At 40.3% G+C, this 25,256-nt stretch overlaps 1 protein-coding gene across 2 annotated transcripts in view; it reads left to right on the forward strand.

The window, feature by feature from the left end:
• The window catches only part of onecut2 (one cut homeobox 2), a 49,717-nt gene that overhangs the window by 20,455 nt on the left and 4,006 nt on the right, over positions 1-25,256 (forward strand). The window contains exon 2 of one of the 2 annotated variants that reach the window (XM_050053852.1): positions 24,006-24,080. The exons of the other annotated variant lie outside the window; for it this stretch is intronic. Within the exon in view, the coding sequence (XP_049909809.1) occupies positions 24,006-24,080 (75 nt within the window). The remainder of the gene's footprint in view (positions 1-24,005; positions 24,081-25,256) is intronic. 2 annotated transcript variants of the gene reach the window in all.

Genomic DNA, 25,256 nt, shown 5'->3' on the forward strand with positions numbered 1-25,256 from the left:
AGATAGATAGATAGATAGATATTTAACTCTCAAATCTATTTATCATTGTTGTTGTGATTGTTAAGACAAATCAACAACAATATTAAATGAAAAAACATTAATAACAGTTGTTATTATCAATCACAAACATTGACAGTAAATCAATAATATTCAATTTAACCTAACAAATTAGATATGATGATATAAAAAACTGAATTATGACTTATTTTAATTGAAATAATGATAATGTCCTATTAAGATAAAAAATAAATAAATGAAAAGATAAATATTTGTATTTATTATTATTGATGTAGTTGTTACTGTTGAGACAAACCAACAATATAAAACGAAAATAAATGAATAACTGTTTATTATCAATCGGACACACTGACAAAAGATCAATAGCATTTAATTATATGTTACAAAATACACATAAGAATATTTTTTTAAAAATTAATTAACACCTAGTTCAAAGACTAATATCCTATGGAGATAAAATAAATAAATAGATATATATTTTTGACTCTTTTAAAGTCTGTATTATTATTACTATTAATATTATTAATATTATTATTATTAGTAGTAGTAGTGGTAGTAGTATTGTTGTTGATGTTCTTGTTATTGGACAAACCAACATAAAATGAAAAAAAAAAAAAAAGTCAATAAATTAATAATATTTATTTTAACCCACTAATATTCTATGACGATAAAAATAAAGACTTTTTTTTAGCTCTTTTAAGTCCATATAATTATTATTATTATTATTAATAGTGTTTTCGACAAACCAACAATTACAAAAAATTTAATTTAACCCAAAAATAGAAATGAATTATGACTTAATTAAAAGAATGATAATATCCTATGAAGATAAAATAAATATAGATTTAATAGATATTTTAGATATATATTTTATTAATAATAATAATGTTTAACAACTTATAAACCAAACACCATATAAATATTTCTTCCTGTCTGGTCTGTGATGAGTCTGTTTGCTGCTGCTGTCGCTGACAGTCCTCTGTATGTAAATGTGCTGATGTGTATCTATAACCGATCAATACTGCGATGGTCAGATACTGAGAGCGAACACAAACAAGGAAGTGGACGCACATTCTGTTTGTTGTCCTTCCTGCTCCTGTTGTTGTTTTCTCTTAGTTTGGTTTCTCTCCCTCTGTTGTCTCAGAGTCAGTGTGTGTGTGTGTGTGTGTGTGTGTGTGTGTGAAACAGCAGTTTTGGGCTCCACCGTGCGTGCGGATGGATGATGTGGATCGATGGCTGTAATCCCGAGCAGATTAAAAGAGCATTAATACTGGCAACGATAACGTAAACGGTGCGGACCCAGATCTCCATTGATCCACAGGAACCTGATCCAGACCAGTTCCTGGAAGAGATGGGGGAGGGGGAGGGGGGCGGAGAGCTGACACGATACAACAGAGAGAGAGAAGCTGTATCTGAACGGCACAAGGAAAGAGACGGACTCTTTAATGTGCAGTATTATACGCAGATTAATAACTCAGTAATTCAAAGGTATTAATGTGTAAAGGATGCACGAACGCTGAGATCAGACAATTCTGCTAAAGTCTGAATTTCTCTGTGAAATTTCTGCAAACAGCAGCGATGGTATGGTGAAGGTTTGAAGGTTTGATAGTGATTACAGGACTTTAAAAGCAAACATTAATTCCACTGTCCACTAGTGAATGTTTTTCTTTATGTGTTGTGAAATTAGTCAAACATTTGGTTCATGTTTGGTTGTGTTTTGTCAGATTGAGCTTCTTGATAGTGAGATTTTAAAAGTGTGATACGTTCCCTTAAGTTAGTTCAAGAGACGTATTTGTAACATCACCTCCTGCCTACGTCCAACTCTTTGCTGACTGTACTGCATCTCTAGCAGAGCAGGGGTTTATAAAAGTGGATGGCATCATATAGCTGATACAGCAGCGTCCTTTGTTTGAATTCACATGTTAAAATCTGCCAAAGCTGAACTTGACTTCGACTTCTACCTGATTTCCCTGCGACATGTCACCGTGTCACACGGTGGGACCAGGCTTTTCCACAGAGCATATAGAAAGTGGCATGTTTTGGATTTACATGTCAAAAGCTTTGAAATCATGTTCTACTTCACTCATATGTAGTGTTGATTTTGTCAGGGAACATTTTAAGTATTAAGTATTCATTGACGGCCACGACAACGTAAATAAAACTAATATGGACAACAAAGTAGTAAGAGTAAAGACAAGAGGAAATAGTTGGTTCTGGTTAACACGGTCTCATTCCGAAGTTGTCGAATACTGGCGCATGGGGCAATAACTCCCGCATCAGACAGAGACGGAAAAAACTTCCGCATCATGTTGGCATAATATGCGGCTGGTTGCCATCAGTGTGTAACAATGCCCGACGGCATCAGGGGTAATGACCTTAACAAAGTTAAGGGGGCGAAAGTCTGAGTAGGGTTGGAGGGGTGGTGCATGGTTCCAACAACCACTGACTTTCACCCGGAAGGCCGGTGTTAACTTCCCGTAAGAATGTGAATACAAACCCTGTTCTTTTTTTTTTTTCTTAACCTAACCAGGTGCATTTGTTGATGAAGGAAAAAAACAATTGTACTGACATAGTGCTTTTATTTTGAAAGAGACTGTATGCAAACTGTACATTTTCTGTGAAAAAGGAAGTGTATTTTGAAAAGACACCATGCATGTAACAGACAGAAGGTGTCCCAGGACGTCAACAGCAGACGCACCCAGGGTACCTCGCACGTCATATGTCAACATACAAAGTCCATGACCAAGTGGCAATAGGTGACGAGTTCGGAGCGAGAATGTGTTGCTCAGGTCGAGTGGAGAACCAAAGTTAGATCCCAGTAGCCCTCTCAAAGCATTGGCTACTTTCCTTTTTATCAGTCACGTTAGCATAAGCTCCTTGATGCTTTAACATATAGTTGAATTTAACGAAGCCTGGCTAGCTTACAGTAAACATCAAAAATTTAGTTTTACTTATTAACAGGCGTGAACTCATTTAGCAAACACTTTACATAATTCAGTGTTAATTGAGCTCCATGACAACCCCCAATCACCAGAAAAAGATGTTGGCATTGTACATCTCTGCAAACCACAGATGAGTTCCATTTGTACGTTATGTACCTGATACACTGAAACTACATTTCAACGTTGCTGTGATTAATGTGTGCTTATGTTGAGGCACAAAAACTAGTTGCTTGTGGTTCGGAAAAGATCTGTTTTGGCTTAAAATACCACAATGACGGGCACAATCCCAGCAGGAAAAGCAGTGCTTTTTGAGGCACTATTGTGGCAGGAAAAGGAGCTACAGGTTTCTACTTAACACCCACGTTTGGTGCCTAAAAAGTTGCTGGAAACACAGTAACCACTTCCTAAATCACAACCTTGTTGGTCTGAATTTTTTTTAAATTAAATTCAATTAAATTACATGATTTAGCTACCCTGGAAATCCAGAGTTCTCGCGAGAGTACAATTTGAATTTGCTCAGCGAGTCACTCTGGCAATCAGTAATGATGCTCATTACCCATGCCATTGGAGCCGAGCTGCACCAATCACATTGGTGTATCTGATATAGGCGGGCCAGAGGCGAGCTAAACAGATTCCTAAACAATTTCCAGTAAGGGACTTAAACTGAATTTAAAAGTCTTGTCATTGTCATGAAAGCTGAATTAATGTATTTATGCAACACCTGGATTTTTTTCTCCTCTTCTTCAGATGATACATGAGTTTCTTTATCTCACCTACACACTGTGTTTCTTATGTTGACCTTTTGTCTTATCGTTTGTACTGTTTGTCCTGACTGAGTCCAAATCAAACAGAAAAAAAAGGCCGAGACAACAAAGCCCTGTGTGACGGTCAGATTGTTCTTATTTTCCCCTCCTGTTCACCTCCTGCACATTTGGTGCTAAAAGCATTAAAAGCAGCCACTGTGATGTGTATCAGACAGATGGGTTTGAAGGGAATCCTCCTCTATTCGATTGGGCCACATAACTGGATTCATTAAGCTGAATCTGTCTGTTATTGGATTATGTTTCATATTGGATGGATGGCATCCAATTGTAGATATTACGGCCTTTAATGGAGACAGGTTTAGCAGAGCAGAGAGGGCAGAAACGTGTCGGGGAGAAAACGAAAGATAAAGACAGAAAAAGACACTATGTGGCCAAAAGTATGTGGACACTTCTCTATCTTTAATATCTGAGCTGCTTTTCATCTCTCGCAGCAGGAAACAGGATCGACTCGTATCACTTGCCGCTGATCGTTTGGAGACAAACACAGCGGTGAGCGGTTTGCCAGGATGTCCGTTTATAGCTGCCCAGCCTCCTTTTGATCAATCGCCGATTACAATACAATCTATTGATCAGAGAATATTATCTTTCTGCCCATGTTTGTTCTCTGCTGGAGCTGTGAGCTGTGAGACTGAGCGGCGATGGCTGCAGGCTGCCAAAAAACGTCACTGATAAGAGAAGGTACTGAGAGGCCGGTTAACTCATCATCTATTAGTCTGTCAGTGTGTGTGTGTGTGTGTGTGTGTGTGTTTGATGTCCAAACAGAGCTTCCCTCTGACTTATCCTCACTGTAAACATTCAGCAGGTTAAAGGTTAGTAAATGTTTTCCCTGAAGAATTTTTTTAGACGTTTGCTTTTGACATCAAACTTTTATTTCTGAGATTTTACTTCTATTTCTATTTAGGACAGCCACCATAGCTGTATAAAAAGAAGTGGATACGGCGTAATGCTGTTAGACAGAAATAGATATTATGAGTTCATTGTGTATGGGGAGAGTTTTCTACAGCAGCGGCAGTATTCATTTATTCTAATGCGTATAGCGGAAACACTGGTGTTCTGTCCTATAAAAGTTGCTCAGTAGTATGTAAAGCTAAAAAAAGTTTGACTTCCTAGTTATCAAGTTACCCAGATCTTTTTTTCAAGCAGCGGTGCTGAGGTGTGTGAGGCTGCCGCAAGATATTTTACGCATCTGCTGACACAAAAAGGGCTTTAGACACACATTTGTACGCAGCTGTAGATGTCATATCAAGTCTAAAAGTATGCTTTGTGTTCAAAAAAGTTGCAACAATCATGTGGGGGCAGATGTAGCAGACGACATCTCATGTTCCAATCGAAATTGTGACTTTCTAAAGATTTTTTGGGGGGCTTAATGCTTTGGAAGAGGCGATGAGGCATAGCAGGGGACTGCAGGCTGAAACTGAACCCATGGCTGATACAGCAAGGACACTGCCTTTGGGTATGGGGCGCCTGCTCTCCCAACTGAGCCACCAGGCATCCTGAGAGTTTTATGTAGCAGTGGGGACTTATCATTTATTCTAAATGCATACAGGGGAAACACTGGCGTTGGAAGCAGGGCCCCGTTCTTTCCTGTGAAAGTTGCTCAGTGGCGCATAAAGTCAAAAGAAGGTTGACTTTACCCAGATCTTCTGCATCATTGGGCCCACAGGGCAACTGCACTGGAAGCTTTGGCCCAACTTCGACTAACTTCTGGTTTCCGTCATCTTGAATGGGGATAAAATGATTTACTTGTGCGTCTCTTCCAGACTTTTTAAATGTTATCGGACCAAATTGATCAAATTCGGATACTGAAACGAGTCATTTTGTAAAGGTTGTGACACTCAAAAAGGTTATCCACTCATTTATGGACGTCTCTTTCACAATGTACGTCTATGGAAAAAGTCTTTTGGGCCCCGTAGCACCACATGATGGAGCCTGGAAGTTGTAATTCCACAGTTTAGCGTCTATCTTTAAGTTGACTCGACAGCAACATCGGAGTTGTGTCACTGTAGTTCCCATGATGCTTTGTTTGATTTCACCATAGAGCCAGTGGGTGGTTCTGAAATTTCTGCCTGTTTGCTACAGCGTGCTCTAAATTTATTGAAATTCAGATTCAGATCACTTTATTGATCCTCAGGGGGAAACTGTGAAGCTTTACAGTTGTTCTTAAAGTGTATAGAGAAATAATAAGAACATGGAAACAAGAAGTATGCAAAAAAAAGTGTATTATTTTACAACATATTCATATTGATAAAAATGTAAGAAAAGTTTAGAAATATTCAAGTGTTGTATAAGAAATAGAAAAAATTGAAATGTGTATAAAAATAGAATAGGTAATGATTTAAATGAGAGTACTGTACTGGATGGTATTTGTATTTAACTTCTGCCTATTTTGAACATGTGCATATATTGAACATATACTTCCGTTAGCAAACAGTTGCTTATTTACACATCCCAGTGTTCATTTGCAGTCGTGTTTGTGTCCACCTGATGAAAATAAATTCCATACTCAATCTCTTTTAGCTCTCTTTTGGTCTCCACCAACTCCTGAGGGAAATATCTGTCTCTTTAACTGCTAAATGCTCCGCTATGTTCACCAGCTGGTCTCTAAATGTGTCTGTGTGCTGTTTGCTGCTGAGCAGGTAGTGAGAGGGAACCAACACAGTAAATCTGCGGGCCAGAAAACCTGAACAATAAGATTAAAGACAGAGCTGAGGGGAGCTGCAGAGTTGGGGGATAACATTTCTGTGCGTTTCTCACTTTGAGTGACAAACAGTCATGTGATCCACTGTTAATATCAAAAAATACTCATTGCAGCATTCCACAATGCAGTGTGTTGTCTCTGTGTCTACACTGATTCTCATAGTTCATTTTAAAGCCGATACCGATGACGTGCTGATATTATCGTGCAGCCACAGTTTCTGCTTGTTAAAGAGGCAACAGATAGGATTCGGGGGTTTTTAAGCTTGGCGCCACCTAGCGTCAGCAGCGTTGCTCGCACTGTCGCAACGACCAAATTGACCGTGGGCATCAGAGATAATCATTAAAATGTAGCTAGCTGGACATGGGTTTTGAAGCCTCTTTGGTCACGGAGCTCCCTCCATCTCTTGAACGCCTGACTGAGGTTTACTCTTGTTTTTCCTCTTCTTTTATCACTCTCCTTTTTGCTCTTCTTTGCCTCCTCACACAGAGGAGCTCCTTTTCTTTTGCTAGGCCGTTTTTCACTTGTCTCCAAACTTTGTCCGTCTGCCATTGTGCTCGTGACTCAACTATCTCATGCCCAACTCCTCATAAGGACCAGCTCCAGTCCCTGATTGGCTGACCGACCAGTTTCGCAATACATGACGCATTTCTTGCCGTAAAGCAGAGTTTTTCCGCGAAATTTCGGCACCGGTGGCAGAAGCTTATTACAAAGATTGCAAAGCCACTAAGTAACCTATGTAAACGCTGATAGTCCGATTTTACTGTGGCCACTACCCTGTGCAACCCACATTATTTTCATAATGATATATTGAGGAAAAAAATGCTACCTGTTGCCTCTTTAAATGGACACAGTCTTTTTCAAAATAAACTTTCAACATAGGGCAAAAAAAAACAAAAAAAAAACTTTGTTTTCAGGTTTGCTTCCTTCAGTTTAGGCAACAAAAGCATGTGGTTAGGTTTAGAAGAAACATCATGGTTTAGCTTAAAAAAGGTACAGTTGTTGCATCCTACACATACTAGCACACTGCGTTGTTATTAAAATACTTTGATTGACTTTTGGCTTCACATGGGACACAAACAACAGGCTCCCAGGTGAAAGTGTTTGAACCATCCACCCGCCCTTTGCAGACTTGCTCGCTCTATACTATGGTAGTTGGTGGCACCATCCTCGGTCGAAACACAGTGAGGGGTCACTAAGAAACACCCATGTTTGATGCCTAAAAAGCAGCTGGAAACACAGAAACGATTCGCTAAAACATAACTGTTTTTGTTGTTTGTTGGTCGTGAGTCAGCTCATACACTACGTCACTTTAAGCCCAGTTTAGACCAATGATTTGCAACAAGACAAAACCGTTTTAGAACGTTTAAGAGAAAGGTTGCAGCGGTGTGAACTGGCCGGTCTGAGCTCGACTCAAGCCGGCTGATGGTGTCACAACTCAGCTGGTCAGATCGTGGTGGCTGGTTTAGAACGTAAAGCACGTCACCTGTTTCTACAGCCAATCAGCTTGTAGTGATGTTTGCTGGTGAAGTCAAAATGACCACAGACAGCATGTTCACTTGCAGCAGCAGGTGCTCCGTCCTCAGGGTGTGCCGGTGTCGAAACCTGACTTCATAAGTCACACAATGCTTTCTTTTTGTTTTAAATAAGTATTGTTGTCATTGTTGTTGTTACTTGTTATTATAGTATGAATGTTTGTTTAGCAACGTTACAAATTACTGATGGAAAACTAAAAAGAAACAGAGCTGAATGAGACAAAATGGAAAACGAGAGAAGAAGACAGAGAGAGAGAGAGGTGGATGACATCAAACTCCTCTGAGGCCATTTCCTCATCAGCTCAATGACATCACTAAGCCACCAGGAGCTGTGATTGGTCAGCCTGTTTCTCCTGGTAAACAACCAGAGATACATTACAGTGTGTGTGTGTGTGTGTGTGTGTGTGTGTGTGTGTGTGTGTGTGTGTGTGTGTGTATAAACGGGCGGAGAGACCTTTGTCCGGTGATGTCACCACAGACCGTTTGGACATACAGATTATACACTGATAAAGCTTCTCTCTGGACACACACTCACTGAATACTGGCTGCCTCTCGTCCTCTTTGTTCCTCAGTACGATCAGATGTATCCATTTGGCTCTATATGTGATGTAATGTACACGAGTAAATACCACTGGACAACAGAAACCCTTCATGTTATACTTTTAAAACACCATTTAAACCCTTCGTATTAGCACTAAGTTTGCATGTGGATGGAATAATTAACTTACAATCCACAGTCTGTTGGTACAAACCAACAAAGTGTTAGTCTGTCGTTCAGGGATTTCTGACTTCCCTAACCTGTCTGTGGCTCTCAGGCCCAACCCCACTGGCTCCTAGTGAAGATGTAAATTTTTGAAAACAGTTAACAAATATATGGTTTCAATGTTGAAAAGACTCAGTACACAAGCTCAGAGAGATGGAGGGAATGTGGCTGGAAAAACCTGATTTGCTTCTTCGTCACACCCCACATTAAGGGCGAACTATCCCAGTCACAACAGCAGTGTTGGACACAGTGCAGTCATGGATGCCAATCACTCCAACATTTTTTGGACCTGTCCAACAAACGTTTTGGAGGAAAATATGTTCAATTCTACTACTATTTTGGGATGTGAAATACCTATTGATGCAAGGTCTTTAAAGAAGAATAAAGAAGAGTGGTATTTGTGTCAAATACCATTTACTGTCGGTAAGAAAGCGATTACAAAGAACTTGTAGAAATCTGAGCCTCCCAAGCCGTGAACAACGGATGGACATAATCAGGGAGATTTTTATAATGGAAAAGGTGACTTTTTCTCCAAGGTCTAGAGGAGCAATACTCCTCAGAAAATGAGAGAAATGGACTGTCATTATTTCAGAAGAAGTGGACACAGCTTCACTGTGAATGTCTGTGGACTCATAAATACTCAACTGGTGTGCCCTCACACAGTGCCCTCTAATATTTAGAGTTAAAAAAAGAAGACTCAGTAATTTTCTACGACAGCTGGAGACTGTAGCTAACTTTTCTGAAAAGTAGGGGTGGGAATCTAGCCTGGAAATCCAGACTCAAGTCTAGAAAGATTTTGAGTCTGGCCCTCACCGATACACCCTTCTACCCAAGGGGCGGCACTAACTGAGGCATATTAAATGCCGCCACACGCAATTGGATAGCAAGATAGCCAATCAGAGCAAAAAACAAGGTGACATATTCATTGCAGTAAGCCCCATTTGTTTGCCGAACAGTGGGGCTGTAAGCCGACAAAACGGCAAAAACTTCCTTCCTGGAAGCAAAGGCTTCTAGGGCAGTCTTCTGTTCCTCTCTCAAGGAAAAAGATAAGTTTAGCTGGCTTAGCGTTTCTTCCAAAGCTAAACTGAATGGATGCGGTCCTTCGGCAGCTGCCATTTTGACTGTTAACTTTTCGACTAATACGGCGCAGCGCTGTCCTCATCATGTTACGGCCGGCCCAGAGCCCGCCTCTGTCAGATAGACTGATCTGATTGGTCCGATAAAATATATTGCGATTTATTACCTTTTTTCCCAACTGCAAATTATTTCCCCAAATAAAAACTTTTTCAACATCAGTTTTACCTCGTAAGAGAAAGTTTTCAGTCTGTTCATCTGACTTAAATCGTTTTTATTGCAAAACCTACGCACCTTCTAGCAGATCGAAAAAGCAATTGATGTTATCATTCTAGGATGAAATGTGTATTTGCAAAATTTAATTATGTAGATAATTAAAGATAAATACATGGCATCTGTGTATTGATACACAATACGATGCTTTATCGACTATTTTCCACCACCCCTACTGAAAAGAGAGGAAACATTGAATTTGTGGGGGACTACTTTCAGCAGTGGATGAATACACATTTGCTGCTGTATCCTTGAAAGTATATGTATGAGGCCCATACTCTAAATCTAGAGCAAAGAAAAAGTTGTGCACGATATATAGCAATTTAAAGCCCTAACTTCATATTACAGGTATGTCTGCGCACACACAGATTACTAAGGCATTTGAAGATGTTTTATGTTAAATGTGCACTCATCACAGTCATTTCTCAGGGGTGCAGACACAGTGGATGATTCACTGATCAACCAATCAACAAAATCTATTCTGATAATCAGTTAATCATCAGAGTCATTTCAAGGAACAAGACTACTGTACAGACTACTTAGCAGCTGTGATTCAGTACAGTGCTGCTTGGAGCTAAATGCTAACTGTAGCATGCTAATATGCTCATTCTGACATTTGACTGTCTAATTTTAGTGTGTTAACATTTGCTAATTAGCCAATCATGTAGACTGTTATAACTCCATTAAATGGGCATTATTAGTGGTTATCAGCATCACAGATGTGGGTTAGAAAGGTGCTGCTACACCCACTGGTCTGTTCAGAGTGCTTTTATCAGCACGATAAATCCCTGCTTGTATCAGGAGTAGTTTTTTGAGGTTCGTTGTCTCTGTGTTAAATGATCATTTATGTCTTGTTATATGCCAAATTTGAGTAAAAGAATCTCTATTAGAGTATTTTTGAATCTTCAAATCTTTTCCCTTTTTGTAAAACGGATGACTCAGTCTGAACTCAGGGGCGTTAACATAAATTCATCCAATCAAAAGAGACTCTGGGCAAGTACCTAGCCGCTCATGTAAAGCTGCACTTCACTGTCACTGTCTGACATTCATTCATGCTCTCAGTTATTCTGTGTGTGTGTTTGTGAGAGAGACACGGAGACAGAGAGAGTGTCTTCAGTCTGTCGTTCCATTTCCGGTGATCGTCTCAACACGGAAGGAAAGCATCGTGGTGCATTAAGCACAACCACACACACAAGAGCTTATAGTGGAGTGCTGATTGCTACAAAGCAGTGCGTCTCTTTATACTACATCTGTGTGTGTGTGAGTTTAAGTGCTGAGATATCATGCATCAAGTGTGTCCGCCCAGCTGCCATGCTGAGCTCTGGCATCTCATGAAGTCTTAAGACTAATATACTGCAATGTTCCTACTATGTGGAAGTGTATAGATATTATTCCATTATTCCTCTCAGTTATGATAACTTCTGAGTGACTCACCAGCATCATTGTTAATACTCTGCAGCATGGGTCGTCAGTAAAGTTTGAAACATCTCTGCTTTGACCCAAATATCCAGTGATACAAAGTGTTTGTGCTGTTTGTAGGTTTTGCCCTTTCAAATTTGTGGCTTAAAGCAACAGTGTGTAAGATTTAGGGAGATTCAGTGGCATCTAGTGGTGAGGACTGCAGATTGCAGCCAGCTGAAACTTCTCCCGGTTAAAATTCCTTCAGTGTTCATTGTTCTGAAGGTTTTTACCGGGAGCTAAATTATCCACAGAGGTCTCTTCCTCTCTAAAACAAACGGACCAGGTGATTAAAGGCCAATTTATACTTGTGTGTTAGCTTAATACAGAGCCTATGCCGTAGCCTACGCCATTTTGAGCATTTACACTTATGTGATGGTGTGTCTGCCACTCTGCAATTACACCTCCAAACCACTAGTTGGCAGGAGGCTTTCTGTGAAGCACTGTCAAGTTTAGTTAATTCAAAACACACATTAAACATGGTTTAATAGAGACCATTTCAAACACAAGTACACAAATAAGCTTCACTATAACTCGTAGCATTCACAGACAAACACTTGTCTTTATCTGGACACATTTTCCCCACAAATACAACATGCTAATGTTTTTAGCACAAGTCTATGGCATTTGACATTGTATAAATTAGCTAAGCAGCTAGCGGACTTTTCCTCTACTCATATGAAGCCAGGGACAACAGCAACATTTAACAAAGGTAACATTACAAAATTAGACTCCATTACAACTCACAAGGTTCACTGACAAACAACTGTCTTATACTAAACACGTTTTCCAAACAAATATAACATGCTAATGTTATTAGCACAAGCCTATGGCATTTTACATTGTATAAATTAGCCTAGCAGCTAGCAGAGATTTCCTCTGCTCATATGAAGCCAGGATAAATCACACACAGGACTTAAAATGCAATCTTTGTGGAGGCTTTATTGTGTTCACAATTTATTGTTTCTTATCTGTGAAATTAAAGTAAATAAAAGCTTTGTTTCCACTGAGGGAAATGGTTTCAGCTTACAGAAATAGACAGGAGGTCTGCGTCACCGTGACGTGTAGTTACATTTCTGGGGAGGTGCAAGTCAGGCTACCGCGGAGGCTCTATGTCGACCCAGAGCCTTTGCAGTAGGTTTGACGTTGATTTGACGCAGTATAAATCCCTGTAAATCCCAGTGAAAACACTGAATAAAGCAGTTTTTACGTTACAAATCTGTGCTTTTCTGACACTTGTTATACTATATTCCATTTCTGTCAATACATCCCTCTAAATTCTACAAACTGGGCCTTTAAAATAATTCTCTAAATTAAATCAATTTAAGGCATTTGGCATATCTTTAGTTACTTCTTGCGAAATGTGTTGCACCAGCTGACCATCACTGATCATGCTGTGAGAATCATGTGACAGAGCAGAGCAGAGCAGGCAGAATTAAATGACAGTTAGCAGTTACGATCCTTTGGGGGGGAAATGTCACCAGTGACATCACGACGACACCACACACAGCAACACTGTAACCATGTCACAGCTGATTGATGATTTCATCAAAACATCGCTCAGCTCTGCCGGCTCATGACGGAGTGTCGAAGCGTCCAAATGTGGCGCCACACACGAGCGGCGAAGTGTATGTTGAAGGGCGACTTTACTACTTACCCTGCACTTATATGCCCTCTGTGTAATGGATACCAAGGCTTAAGTGGTAATGGTGCAATAAAAAAAAGATACAGAGAGAGGAGGAGGAGGAGGAGGAGGAGGAGGAGGAGGAGGAGAGACAGAGAAAGGAGGAAGAGGGAGGGGAAGAGAGAGACAGAGAGGTAGGAGGGGCAGGAAGATGAAGGAGAGGAAGGAGACACAGGCAAGGAGACAGGAAGGGAGAGAAGAGGAGAAAAAAGAGTTAGGGAGGAAGACAGGAAAGGAAAGACAATGGAGAGGAGAGTTAAGGGAGATAATGGAGACAAAGAGAGACAGTGAAAGAGACGACAAGGAAGATGCAAAGGATAGATGACAGATGAGACAAAACGAGCCAGTGAAGAAAAAAATGAGATGAAGGAAGGAGAGGAGAAGATGGAGAAAGTAGTGATGAAAGACAGAAGAAAAGGCAAGACAGCAATAAAAGACTAAATGACAAAGAAACTCAGGACATAAGACTCGGCAGATAAAGACGGAGGCGGAGCTCTCCAGCTGATGGCAAACCTTTGTGCTATAAATCCTTTTTTCTTACAGAAAGAAACCCGTCTGTCTGAGTCTGTGGAGTCCTGACAGACATCTGTGGTTTATATTCAGCGATATTGATCCCCAAACTCTCTGCTCTCCTCTTTTAATCTCTCATTGTGTTGCTCTGTCGTTCTTCTCAGTCTCTACCTCTTCATCTCAATCTCTCGCTTTTATCTCTGTCTGCGTCTGCCCATGAAAATGATAAATGAGGAAAACGGTCAACATCCCAAGAAGGAAACCTCACTGTTAGCTCAGAGTGCATAATTAGCTATTAGCGTCTACTGATCTGGCAGGAGCCCTTCGTTGTATTTAACAAGGTGATGGGAAGTTTTGTACAGAATCTGATGGCAAAGAAACACCTGTTTTAAGGTCACACAGCTCTCACTGTGTCTTTCATTATCAGTCAGTCTGACATGCAAGTAAGTTTAAATATGAAACTTGACGACAGCTGATAGGTTTAATCCCAATACACCCCTTGCCCCGTGCCCACCAAAGTGTTTTCCCAGCTGAAGACACCAGGTGCTCCTCAGGAAACACCCAGCTGGAAGCAGAGGCGTTTGGTTTGCGTCTGGTTGCTATGATACAGAATTACAGCAGAAGTAAAACTGGCAGCGCAAGGCATAGTACTCACTGTGGATGAAGGGAAGGCTGAAGCATGTAGGGAGCAAGGACGGACCCTCCAGTCTGTGGGGTCAAGAGAGGCAACATATTAAGTATATTAACATATTTCTCCTCCATTGTTGTTAAGAATTTCTGTAAGATGTGACATTTGGTCTTTGTGGTATTTGTCCCTTCTACAGTGGAATTGATTGGTAAGAAGAGACAGTCACAAGCGCAGTGTTTTACCGAAAGTTAAGGATATGAACATATTTCTCCTCCATTGTTGTTGCAGTATTTGTACATGTAAGATGTGACAGTTGGTCTTTGTGGTATTTGTCCCCTCTACGGTGAAATTGACTGGCAAAAATTGGCAGTGACAAGCACCCAAAGTTGAGCATTTTTCAACTCTCAGCACAAAAAAGCGCAAAACAGACAATCAACGCCTCCTCACGCTGCTGGCACTACGCAAATAATTCAATAAATACACTGGCTCCAGAAAAAAAATACGCTTCAGTGGATACCCTTCCATTTTGCGTGTTCATACCTAGGGCTTGGGTGTCCTGATTCTTGTTGGGATAGATGGGTAAGGTGAAGTGTTTGGGCTACAAGGCCCTTTAAACAGCGGTTTTTAAGAGGCGCACTCCAAACTGGCAAAGATGGCGGCACAAGCAACAAGGAAACACACAAATGTAGTTTCTTGGTTAATAAATGCTTAAGAATTACAATAACCATTGTATTCTCTTAGTTTAATGTTGTTGTTGTAATGTTTCAGTATATTGCAGTCAGTTTTCTTTTCATGCAAATCAAACAAAAATCACGAGTAGTATGCTAATGACTCAGCTGCTAACTAGCTAGCATGCAAACATGACATTGTTATTGCTGATTTGTGTATGACAGATCCTGCATTTTGACATATTTCCATGACTTCCCCTCTTGATGGCATATGACGCCCAAAATTTAAGTCTTGCAGCAAAGTTGCTGCACTTCTCCTCTAATATCAGTGCAGACTGGCAGGCTAGTAGCTAATGTTAGCCTGCAGAGCACCGCTAGTAGCCTGGTGATAAAGCAGTGTTCTTTTTTATTTGGTGACTTGTTTGATCGATTGCTGCCGTGAAAGTTAAGTTGGGAACAAATCATGAGCGGCCATGCTTTTCTGTCTTCATCAGATAAAAGGCAAATGTCAGTGTGATTATACCATTATTGCCATAGTTGCATTCGTTAACGAAAAAGCCATTGACTACTAATGATGACGTATCAGGGTCTTGAAGGGCTGTCCCATTTCATAGGGGAAGATTTCAACCACTACTGTTTGTAACCCTGTTCTGAGGGGCAAAGAGACAATCGAAAACAGGAAGTAGGGATAAAAGTAAGAAATAGGAATGGGCCATAGAGTTGCCGACTGATGGCTGAACATTGTTTTTCAGCTTACAAAAAAAAGATTACAAACAAGTACAAGAGCTGACAACATTAAAGTGTGGCATGTGGAGAAAAAAAGTATGGACCGGTCTACATTCAGACTAACAGAGTGTTTTTGTCACTTGTCAGTATCTCCATTTCTGAAATTGAGATGGAGGAGAATTTAAGGATGTAACAGACATTTTCCGTTACATATTGCATGGTGGGAAACTGTGTCCATCAGCAACAGGACACACGCAGGGCACTGTGGAGACTGAGGCTGTCATGATAAAGCTGCCAGGCTGTGATCTATCTTTGTGGTGAGGATGAAAACAGTCTCTAATGACTCTGCTGAGCTCCTCTTTCTCCACCCTCCTCCTCTCTGTCTGTAAAATGAAACCAAAGCTTGCTGGCTCACTCACTTCCTCTCTATAAACTTTTACTTTTAATAAACTTTAAAAGGTATACCATGCAGGGATTGGCTGTTACGGTTTGTAAACAGTATTACCAGTGAAAGTGAAAGTCAATCCCAGACTGCTTACGGTCTGGCATCTGGTCGCTACCTTTATGTTAAGTCCCGGCCTCAACTGTGTGCTATACCCAGGAGTGTCCCAAACACAGCAAAATAAGACGAAAATGCAGGCAGAGGGCAGAGTCTCTGCAGATAGATACACCATCACACACTCGGGGGAAGGTCCTAAGTGATGACTGAGACTGACTACATCTGTATGAGTCACACTGTTTTTTTAATAACAGTCAATAAGGCAATAGGCAATCTAATGTAATAAGTAAATAATAAAATATTAATAGTAATATAATATAAAACAGACACAAACAGGAAAAAGCAATGTTTTAAAGTATGTAATATTTCATACTAATAATACTTTATATTTTTAGCTGTCAGAAGTTCTTTCATCCAAAGATATGACAAACGAATGTCATCAAGTTGTCAGCTGAGTATTAGTGGTGGGGAAATGATCAGTTCTTAGATGCATCACAATGCGGACATGGACGATTCAACATCGATTCACAAATAAAAATAATCAATTATCTAAATGTTTATAAATAATGAGATGTTAACAGAAGGAAAGAGGCAGGACTCAACCGCAAGAGCAGCACAGGACCAAGACGGCCTACAGTGCAGACACGCTAGAGTTGACTTGTAATTTACCTTCACAAAGGACAGGGGTTGTAATCTTGTGTTAATTTAATGTCTAAATAATTACGTTTGTAAGGCAAGCATGAAGTATATTGTCGGGATGCAGGGTAATATCTGCATATCATCAATATGAGCTTTAAAATGAACTGTCAGAATCACCCAACATTGTATTCCATGTCTCCATCTGCCGATGGGCCGTCACGATAGGAGTATGCATTAGAGTGTGGATACCCGACCAGAGCCCAACGGGACCAATCGGATCCCAACGGGTCGGGCCAGGTTGGGATAACAAATCAGAAATTTTGCTCAGGTTCTGTTCGGGTTTGGCCCACTTGACATGCTGCTGTGTTGTGCTATGGCCTATTCAAGTGTTGGAATTAGTTATTTACGTGACAACGCCTGAACACAACACAAACCAATAGTTACATTTGAGCCAGGAGGTAGTTAATATTGAGACTGAACGAATGAAAATGGAGGACACTAGACAAAACTTTCTATCAGGAAAGTTTAAAACTGCCAAAAACCACGCAGGAAAATCGCTGGTATTGAGGCATTTCGATGTAGTCGTCAATGCAGATCATAATGAAGCGGTTGGTTTTGTAAAATGTAAAATATGTGGGACTTACAATAACTATGTCAGGTAACAAGTTGCATTGGGCTTGGGTCACGTTCGGACTTAAAAATCAGAAAGTCTGTCAGGGTCGGGCAGCGCTCGGTTATAACCGTTGGGTCAGGTTCTGTCAAGAAAATGCGGCCCAAGCCGCGGTCTTATGTGCATGCAAAATATGATGTTAATTCCAGTATATTGTGAATATTTTCTTCTGCCTTCACCCAGAGACGAACATTAACTAAAAGCAAATGAGAGCAGCTGACCAACACGTTGCAGAATTAACCAACTTAAAACAACTCTGTGGTGAAGAAAATAACTCTATCTGTCTATCTGTTTTACTTAAAAAAAACTGCACCTGGCCTTCTCAGCGTCTTGGCTTTCCCTGGAGTGAACACTAGCTACAAGATAAAGTAAATAACAACACAGCATAGCCACGCATACTGTACATTGCATACTGTTTTCAGTCACATATTACAGTATGGAATATGTGGTCCAATGGTTAGCATTGTCGCCTCACAGCAAGAGGGTTCCTGATTCGAGGGGTGGAGGGTTCAACCCTGGGGTGGGGGAGTACCTCTCCAGGTACTCTGGCTTCCTCCCACAATCCAAAGATAACTGGTGACTCTAAAATAGCTGTAGGTGTGAATGTGAGTGTGAATGGTTGTGGTGGTTGTGATAGTCTGGCAACCTGTCCATGGTCTACCCCCGCCCAGCTGGGAAAATGTTGATGCATCAACCTGCATTGTGAGGCATCGTGTGATGTTTCATCATCGAATTGTTGCCCTCTGAATCGTGAGGTGCCTGTAGATTAACACCCCTACTGGGTACTGTCTACGTAGCTATGGAAATTCATGTTGTGTTTTCCCAATAACGGAGTGCCACAGGCTGAGAAGAACTGGGCCTAAGTTGGAGCCCTGAGGGACACCACATGTTAAATGTATTGAATCTAAGGAGTCATTGCCCATAGCCACTATATATTACCAACAAATGATGTGGGACCATGGAATGTGACAAGGAGGGAGTCCATATGAGAGTTCAACTCAACAACAATTTATTAACTAAAGTAAACTTTAAAGTAATCTTTCTAGTCATGCCTCTTCATCTTCCCATTTTCAGCTTGTCTCCTAACTTCTTTCTCGTCTCCACACTTCTCATCATCTTCCTTCTTTCTTCCTCTATATCCTCTTTCCTCAGCCTAACCTCTCTGCTCTGTTTGTTCTGTTTCTCCGTATTCACTTGAAATGGCTGCTGCTTCAATAAAACATCACCTTGATGTTTCTATTGACGTTTAGCAGCCCTCGACTCTTAAAACGTCTGTATCATGCACTGACGTGTTCGTTGAGTGTTACCAGCTCTCGAGGCGCAGCACTTGACTCAACCCCATTTAAGTGAATAGAGAAAAGGCTTTAAGGTGGAATAATGCCTCTCAGCTGCCATATTGGAAGGCTTGACCTTTTGGTCAGCAGTGGGTGTTAACAGCTGATTGTGTTTTTAGGTCTTGTGTTTCTCAATGGATGTGAACAGATGTGGTTAATGTCTGAGTGTGACTCAAAAAGGATCATTCCACCACTTATTTAGCCTGGTTCAAGACGTATTGGAGTCGTTATCTGAGATTGTGTCAGCAACTTGTAACTTGCAGCTTGTAACTCGTAGGGTGCTTTCAGCCCTAGAGTGGTCTCCTTTGGTCTGAATCACGGACTCATGTTGTTCCAAAGTTGTATAATTGCCTAGAGTTGGTTCGTGTTCTCACGGCAGCATTTACAAGAGGAACAGATCAAATGCCTTGTGTGAGAAAGCTGCTCTTGATTGGTCAGAATTTCCATGTGGGAAAAATCCAGGAAGTAAAGCAAACGTTGAAGAAGAGTACACTTGCAAGATAAATGTGACACTTTCTAATGTCACAATGGAGGGACAACTACGCAGGTTGATTTTAGCGCTGCTCATCGTGGACTATATTGCTGTCATTGTTCATTTTAGTCAAACCATACAGTTTGAAAACGAGGCGCGGCTCCAACTAGAAAACAATGTTTTGATGCATTGGATGTGCTGAATGTGCATATTAAGGCAGTACAGGAGGAGGTGCACATTAATAATCCTCCAAAACTATTTGTTTCCTTTCTGAGAATGAGAATCAATGTCATGTTTGTGTGTGCAGAGCTGGAGTCAGGACGTCATGAGCCTAGCCCAGCTTAGCATAAAGACCGCAGGCAGGGAAAACAGTTAGCCTGGTTACACCCAAGGTTAGAAAATACACCTCTCGACGCCTCTAAAGCTCACTAATTAACACTCAGTCTAGTAGCAGTTTATCCAGTTGGTGGACACCTAATTTTTCTGTGCAGTGTCTTCAGCTACAGCACAGGTTGCCAGATGTGGTTTTGTTCTCTGTATGGGCCTAACGGTACCAAACATGGCAACCTCACTGTGACAAGAAGACTTCAGGAAGCTGTGCACTGGGGCCAGCTGTTGTTTGCTAAAAAACAGATCCAGCATGAAGCTCAGGGATTTTATAAACTCTGTTTTCAGTGTTGACACATAGACGTGGAAAACATAGGCCGAGTTCTTTGGCTTGTTATATCAGAGTGTGTACCATTACTTCCTCTGTAAGGCGACATTTTATGCAATGGCAGTTGTGGCCAAAATAGTGCTGGCTTTTTTAACATGTTTTAATAGAATTGTTACGTGACTCTTCCAATATATTGAGGAACAAAGGTGTGGAAAAAAGTGCTATGGACATCACTGCCCCAGATAGCCCTCTGCTAATAGCTTTATTTTTCAGGGTTCTTATTGACCAGCTTTTTTGTCTACTTCTTTGTGTTGTTCAGGGTCATGGTTATATAGCTGTCTGTTGGTTTGTCATGCTCTAGACAGGGCTTTGTCTTTTGATTGGACAGATTTTTTCTTAACATTGCTTTAGCAGACGGGAACAAAGCAGGAAAAGCACAGTTTATACAAGTACTGATGTGCGTATGGACCATCAGCCCAGTCGCCTGAAGAAAATGATGGCAGTGTACGTCTCTGCAAACCATGGTTATGTAACATCTGTACATTTATATGTATCGTATCAATGTTTCTAAAGTGATGCAGTTCTGAATACATGTATATGAGCTGCCTTTGACATTGGGAGATGATGGTGGATGGCGTGAGACTTAGGTGAGACAGCTGTAAAGCTGCAGACCACCGTTTGAGACCAACAAACAGCAAAACTGGTTGTTTTTCAGCAAGACATTGCCGGCATCTCTAACGGCAGATGTGCCACCAAAACTGGGTGTGTTTTGGTGAGATATCTGCAGCGTTCCCTTGGTTACACCTGGGGGTTTACGTAATACATGCAACAATCATTGCCGCCCCATAAAAATCTTATGTAATCGAAACGATAACGATAAATAATTTGTCCTATTTACTCAAGTAAATAGGACAGTAAATATAATTTGACAGTATGTCTTTTTTAGCAAGACTGGCTATCTGTCCAGCCATATCTCTGTCCCCAAATTAAGGTTTTGCAGCAACAACCGATACCCTGTGTGTAATGTTACCATCGGCCACAGCCTGAAGTAGCGAGCTGAATAGCGAATGGGAAGGGAAATTATTGCTTATGTTCATAGGGGCGGAGTAGTAGGATGCAGGGTGTGTTACAGTCTCCATCCAGTGGTGTTCAGAGGATGAGGCACTGAAGGACTATAATCAGTATCGGAAATTAATTGTAAACAGATTACAGATGCAGATACTGTTATGTATTTCACCAGAACCACTTAGTAGGTGTCCAGTATCAGTTTTTTAACGTACACCCTGCAGCCAATCAGAGCCGAGAATTCACCAAGACAATGGTATAATCACTAACATTATGCTACAGATGCATGTAGGTGAATCCGGATATGGAATAATGACAACTGTGATTGCAGTTTTAATTCCAATGATTGTGTCTAATAAAAGACGAGGGAGGCGCTCTGTGACAGCTGACTCACACGAAGAGAGAAAATAGAGAAGGCAAGAGATTCTCCGTATTTTCTGCTGATCTCGTTTGCAGTTAGAGACGCATTTAGCAACACACTGATGTCTGTGAGAGAGACTGAGAGAGCTGATGAAAGACAGACGAACCCTGCTTTATTGATCCCATTGATTCAAGCCTTACCTTTAAAGAAAAGCCACCCCTCCCCCCTCCTCACTCTCCCCCCTCCTCAAACCGGTAAACCCCTTTTGAATAATATAATTGCGTATTTGATCCTCACTGTAACCTCGACCAGAGGGAAAAAAGCCTGATTGAATCACTCGAGCGTGCTCTTTCTCCATTGACGGCGCACTGCGTTTGTGTGGGTGGGTGATTTTGATTGCTCCCTTTTTACACGTAAATGTGTCTGCACTTTTTTTAAAGTCTGGGGTGAACTGCTGCCGAGCTGTTTTTCATCGAGCTACAGTAAGCAGAAAAGGGAGAGACAGGGAGGGAAAGGTGTACATTAGAAATCTATCCATAATATTTGAAGTAGCATTTCAGCATTTCGTCTTTTCATTAAATATTTGTTAACCTATTTGAAATATTTGTTTAAATTGTTGTTTGTTGACAAGATATTTCTCATGGTAGATTATTTGTGTCTGTCTTGCAATGCAGCAAGGAGGTGAAAAAGAGAATACACTTATACAACTAAAACAATCACACTAGTACTGCCTCCATGAATGTTAAAATGAGTATCCAGCAAAATGCTTTAATGTAGTTTGTGTACAAACTTAATTCGTCCCTACTACCTATTTTTTTGTGTCTGATGGAGAAAACTATTTTTGAAACTGGTCCAGTATTGAGCAAGAGTGAAAACCATACATCAATCAAATCATCGCCCTCTGCCTGCTTTATTTTATCTGCTTATTTTGTTGTGTTCAGGTCATTTCTGGGCACAGCGTGCAGGCAAAGTCTGAACTTGATGGCGACCAGGTGCTGGACTATAAGCATGCAAACCTCAGATGCAGCGCAGAGAAAAAAAAACAGAAACTAGTCAGCTCTCATACTCTTACAGTGTCCAGTCATGTCAGTGAAAACATGGATGCTTCACACACAGAAGATCTATACAATCAGCACAGTTTCAAGGTGGACACCCAAGATTAGTCACCAATTCAGTATCTGAACAAATGTCTCCCCTTCTGTTGAGTTATGACGTCTAGTAATGGCCAAAAAAGTGTTCTGTGCAGAACATTATGATGTCACAGTGAAGTTGACCTTTGACCTTTGACCTTTTGGATATAAAATGTCATCACTTCATTATTTTATACTGTTAGACATTTTTGTGAAGTTTTGTCATGATTAGCATATGAATTCTTGAGTAAAGGCCACAAACTTGTTTTGTGAGGTCACACTGACTTTGACCTTTGACCACCAAATTCTAATAAGGTTATTCTTAAGTCCAAGCAGACGTTTGTGCCAAATTTGAAGAAATTCTCTCAAGCTGTTCTTGAAATATCACGTCACACTGACCTTGACCTTTGACCACCGAAATCCAATAAATTCTTTGTTGAGTACAAGTGGACATTTGTGCCAAATATTAAGAAAGTTCCCTCAACTTTTTTTGTAATATATTGCGTTCACAAGAATGAGATGGACGCAAGGTCAGTGACCTCGACCTCTGACCACCAAAATCTAATCAGTTCATCTTCAATTCCAAGTCAACCTTTGTGCCAAATTGGGAGAAATTCCCTTGAGGCGTTCTTGAGATATCACGCTCACAAGGATGGGACGTACGTATGTGGGGACACCCTGAAAATATAACACCTCAGGCCACAGCTATCGTTGGCAAATAAAACAAGGCTAAAAGGTGAGCGGACAAAGCTGGTGTTGGCTCTCACTTTCATTTTCACTGGTGATACTGTTTAAAATCTGCCAACCAGTATACCTTTAATGTCATTCTCTGCCGGTGCACTGTCAGATGTGATAAAATCCAGTCCGAATGAAGTCATTATGGAGCATTTATGTAACAGACACCTATATCTAAAGAGAGAAAGACATAACTGAAACACAAGGATGAAGCCAGCAATGTTACATATGACATGTCTAAAAGGGAACTTGTTATATTACTGAGTGAGCACTGATTCGGTGATTTCAGGATCAAATAACAACCAGACACCTGAGCTAAAAATCATTTGGTTTAAAGGGTTTTTTTGGTTGTTGTTTTGGTTTGGGAAGTCCCAGTTTATAGCCGAGTATGTTTAGAAATGTTTTTGACACTATGGTGCCGATACAGGACCTTGGTTTTAGTACATGTGTACAACTACATTTAGGAAAGGAAACTTTCTGTGACTGGCGGCCATCGGGAAGTGCAAACTGAAATGTGTAAATCAAAGTGCAAACGACACGTGGCAGCTGCAGTCACTCATAACAGTAAACCTTCAGTGGTGTTTAATTAATCTGCATGCATGGAATATGCATGGAAAAATAAAACCCTGTATACTCTCTTCTGTCAGGTGGAAGTACCTCCAGTTACTCACAGCTACCAGAGCTTCATGATGATCAACACAAGGCCAGGCAGGAAATGACAGGTGCAAAACAAACACTACAAAAGCGCACAAAAGAATTATATAACTATATATATGAACATTTATTTCTGTAGCTTTAATTATAGACATCAACATATTCATATATTTAAGATATACTGACGTATATTTCAACATATTTTTGACCAAAACCACTAATATTAGTAAATCATACGTTAACAATTTTATGACAAAGCTTTTTGTGAATATTTAATATGTGTCTTCTGGTTTTACCATTTCACTCATTTCATGCTTTTATTGTGTTTTATGCTTTTTTACATTTGCATTAACTTAAGTGTTTCTATTATTTTCATGTAGTTTAGTTTTATTTTGTTATTATTGTTATCACATTATTTTATGATGATGAAGCCGGGATTTTTTCCTATCATTAGAGCTGACGGAGGAAATTTGAATTCCACATTGAAGCCTAGAGTAGATGGATTGTTTCAGCACTATGTGGACGACTGTGCCTCTACACAGATGTTATTACCTGTCGTACAGGTACAGTGGTAGCAAATAGAATATTAGGAGTTGTAGCAGCATGCAGAGTTGTAGAAAGACCATGACAGCAGCAGTTAGGAATAGCTGTGGGTTTACTAGCAGTGAAAACAACAGTTGCTTTCATGTTCTCCCTTGTTTAAATAATGGTTTGACACAGATTTGGGTTTCTGGGAGAAAAAAGAAAGGTCATGATAACAGTCATTAACAGTTCAGCACAAAAACACACTTCAGCTCACAGTCAGATGTTTTATCACAAAGATCAGCCTGTAAATAGTCGAGTCCAACGTCCAAGATCGTTTCAGGTTTGGACTCTGAATAAACAAGAACAAAACTGTGACACAATTCTGTGCTCAAGCTGATGAGCCTTTAGTGTATACCATATTATATGGCCTGTGTATCTGCAATAACATGTTTGTGTCCAACCTATTTAAATATTCTAAGTAAATCTGGTAATAAATAAATAAATCAAAATAAAATAAAATAAAATAAAAATGATAATATAATTAATAATCCTCAGCTCTAGAGTCAAATTTGGAACAAAAAAGGGATTAGTCACTGTGGTTATCGTGTGGTCATTTTTAGGCAAAAGCAATAAAAATAAATAAATAAAAATAGGGAATAGTCATTGTGCTTAATGCGTGGTTATGTTTTGGCAAATTAAAATAAAATAAAAAAATAAAA

The sequence above is a fragment of the Epinephelus moara genome, chromosome 9, assembly GCF_006386435.1.
Source record: "Epinephelus moara isolate mb chromosome 9, YSFRI_EMoa_1.0, whole genome shotgun sequence".
Lineage (NCBI taxonomy): Eukaryota > Metazoa > Chordata > Actinopteri > Perciformes > Serranidae > Epinephelus > Epinephelus moara.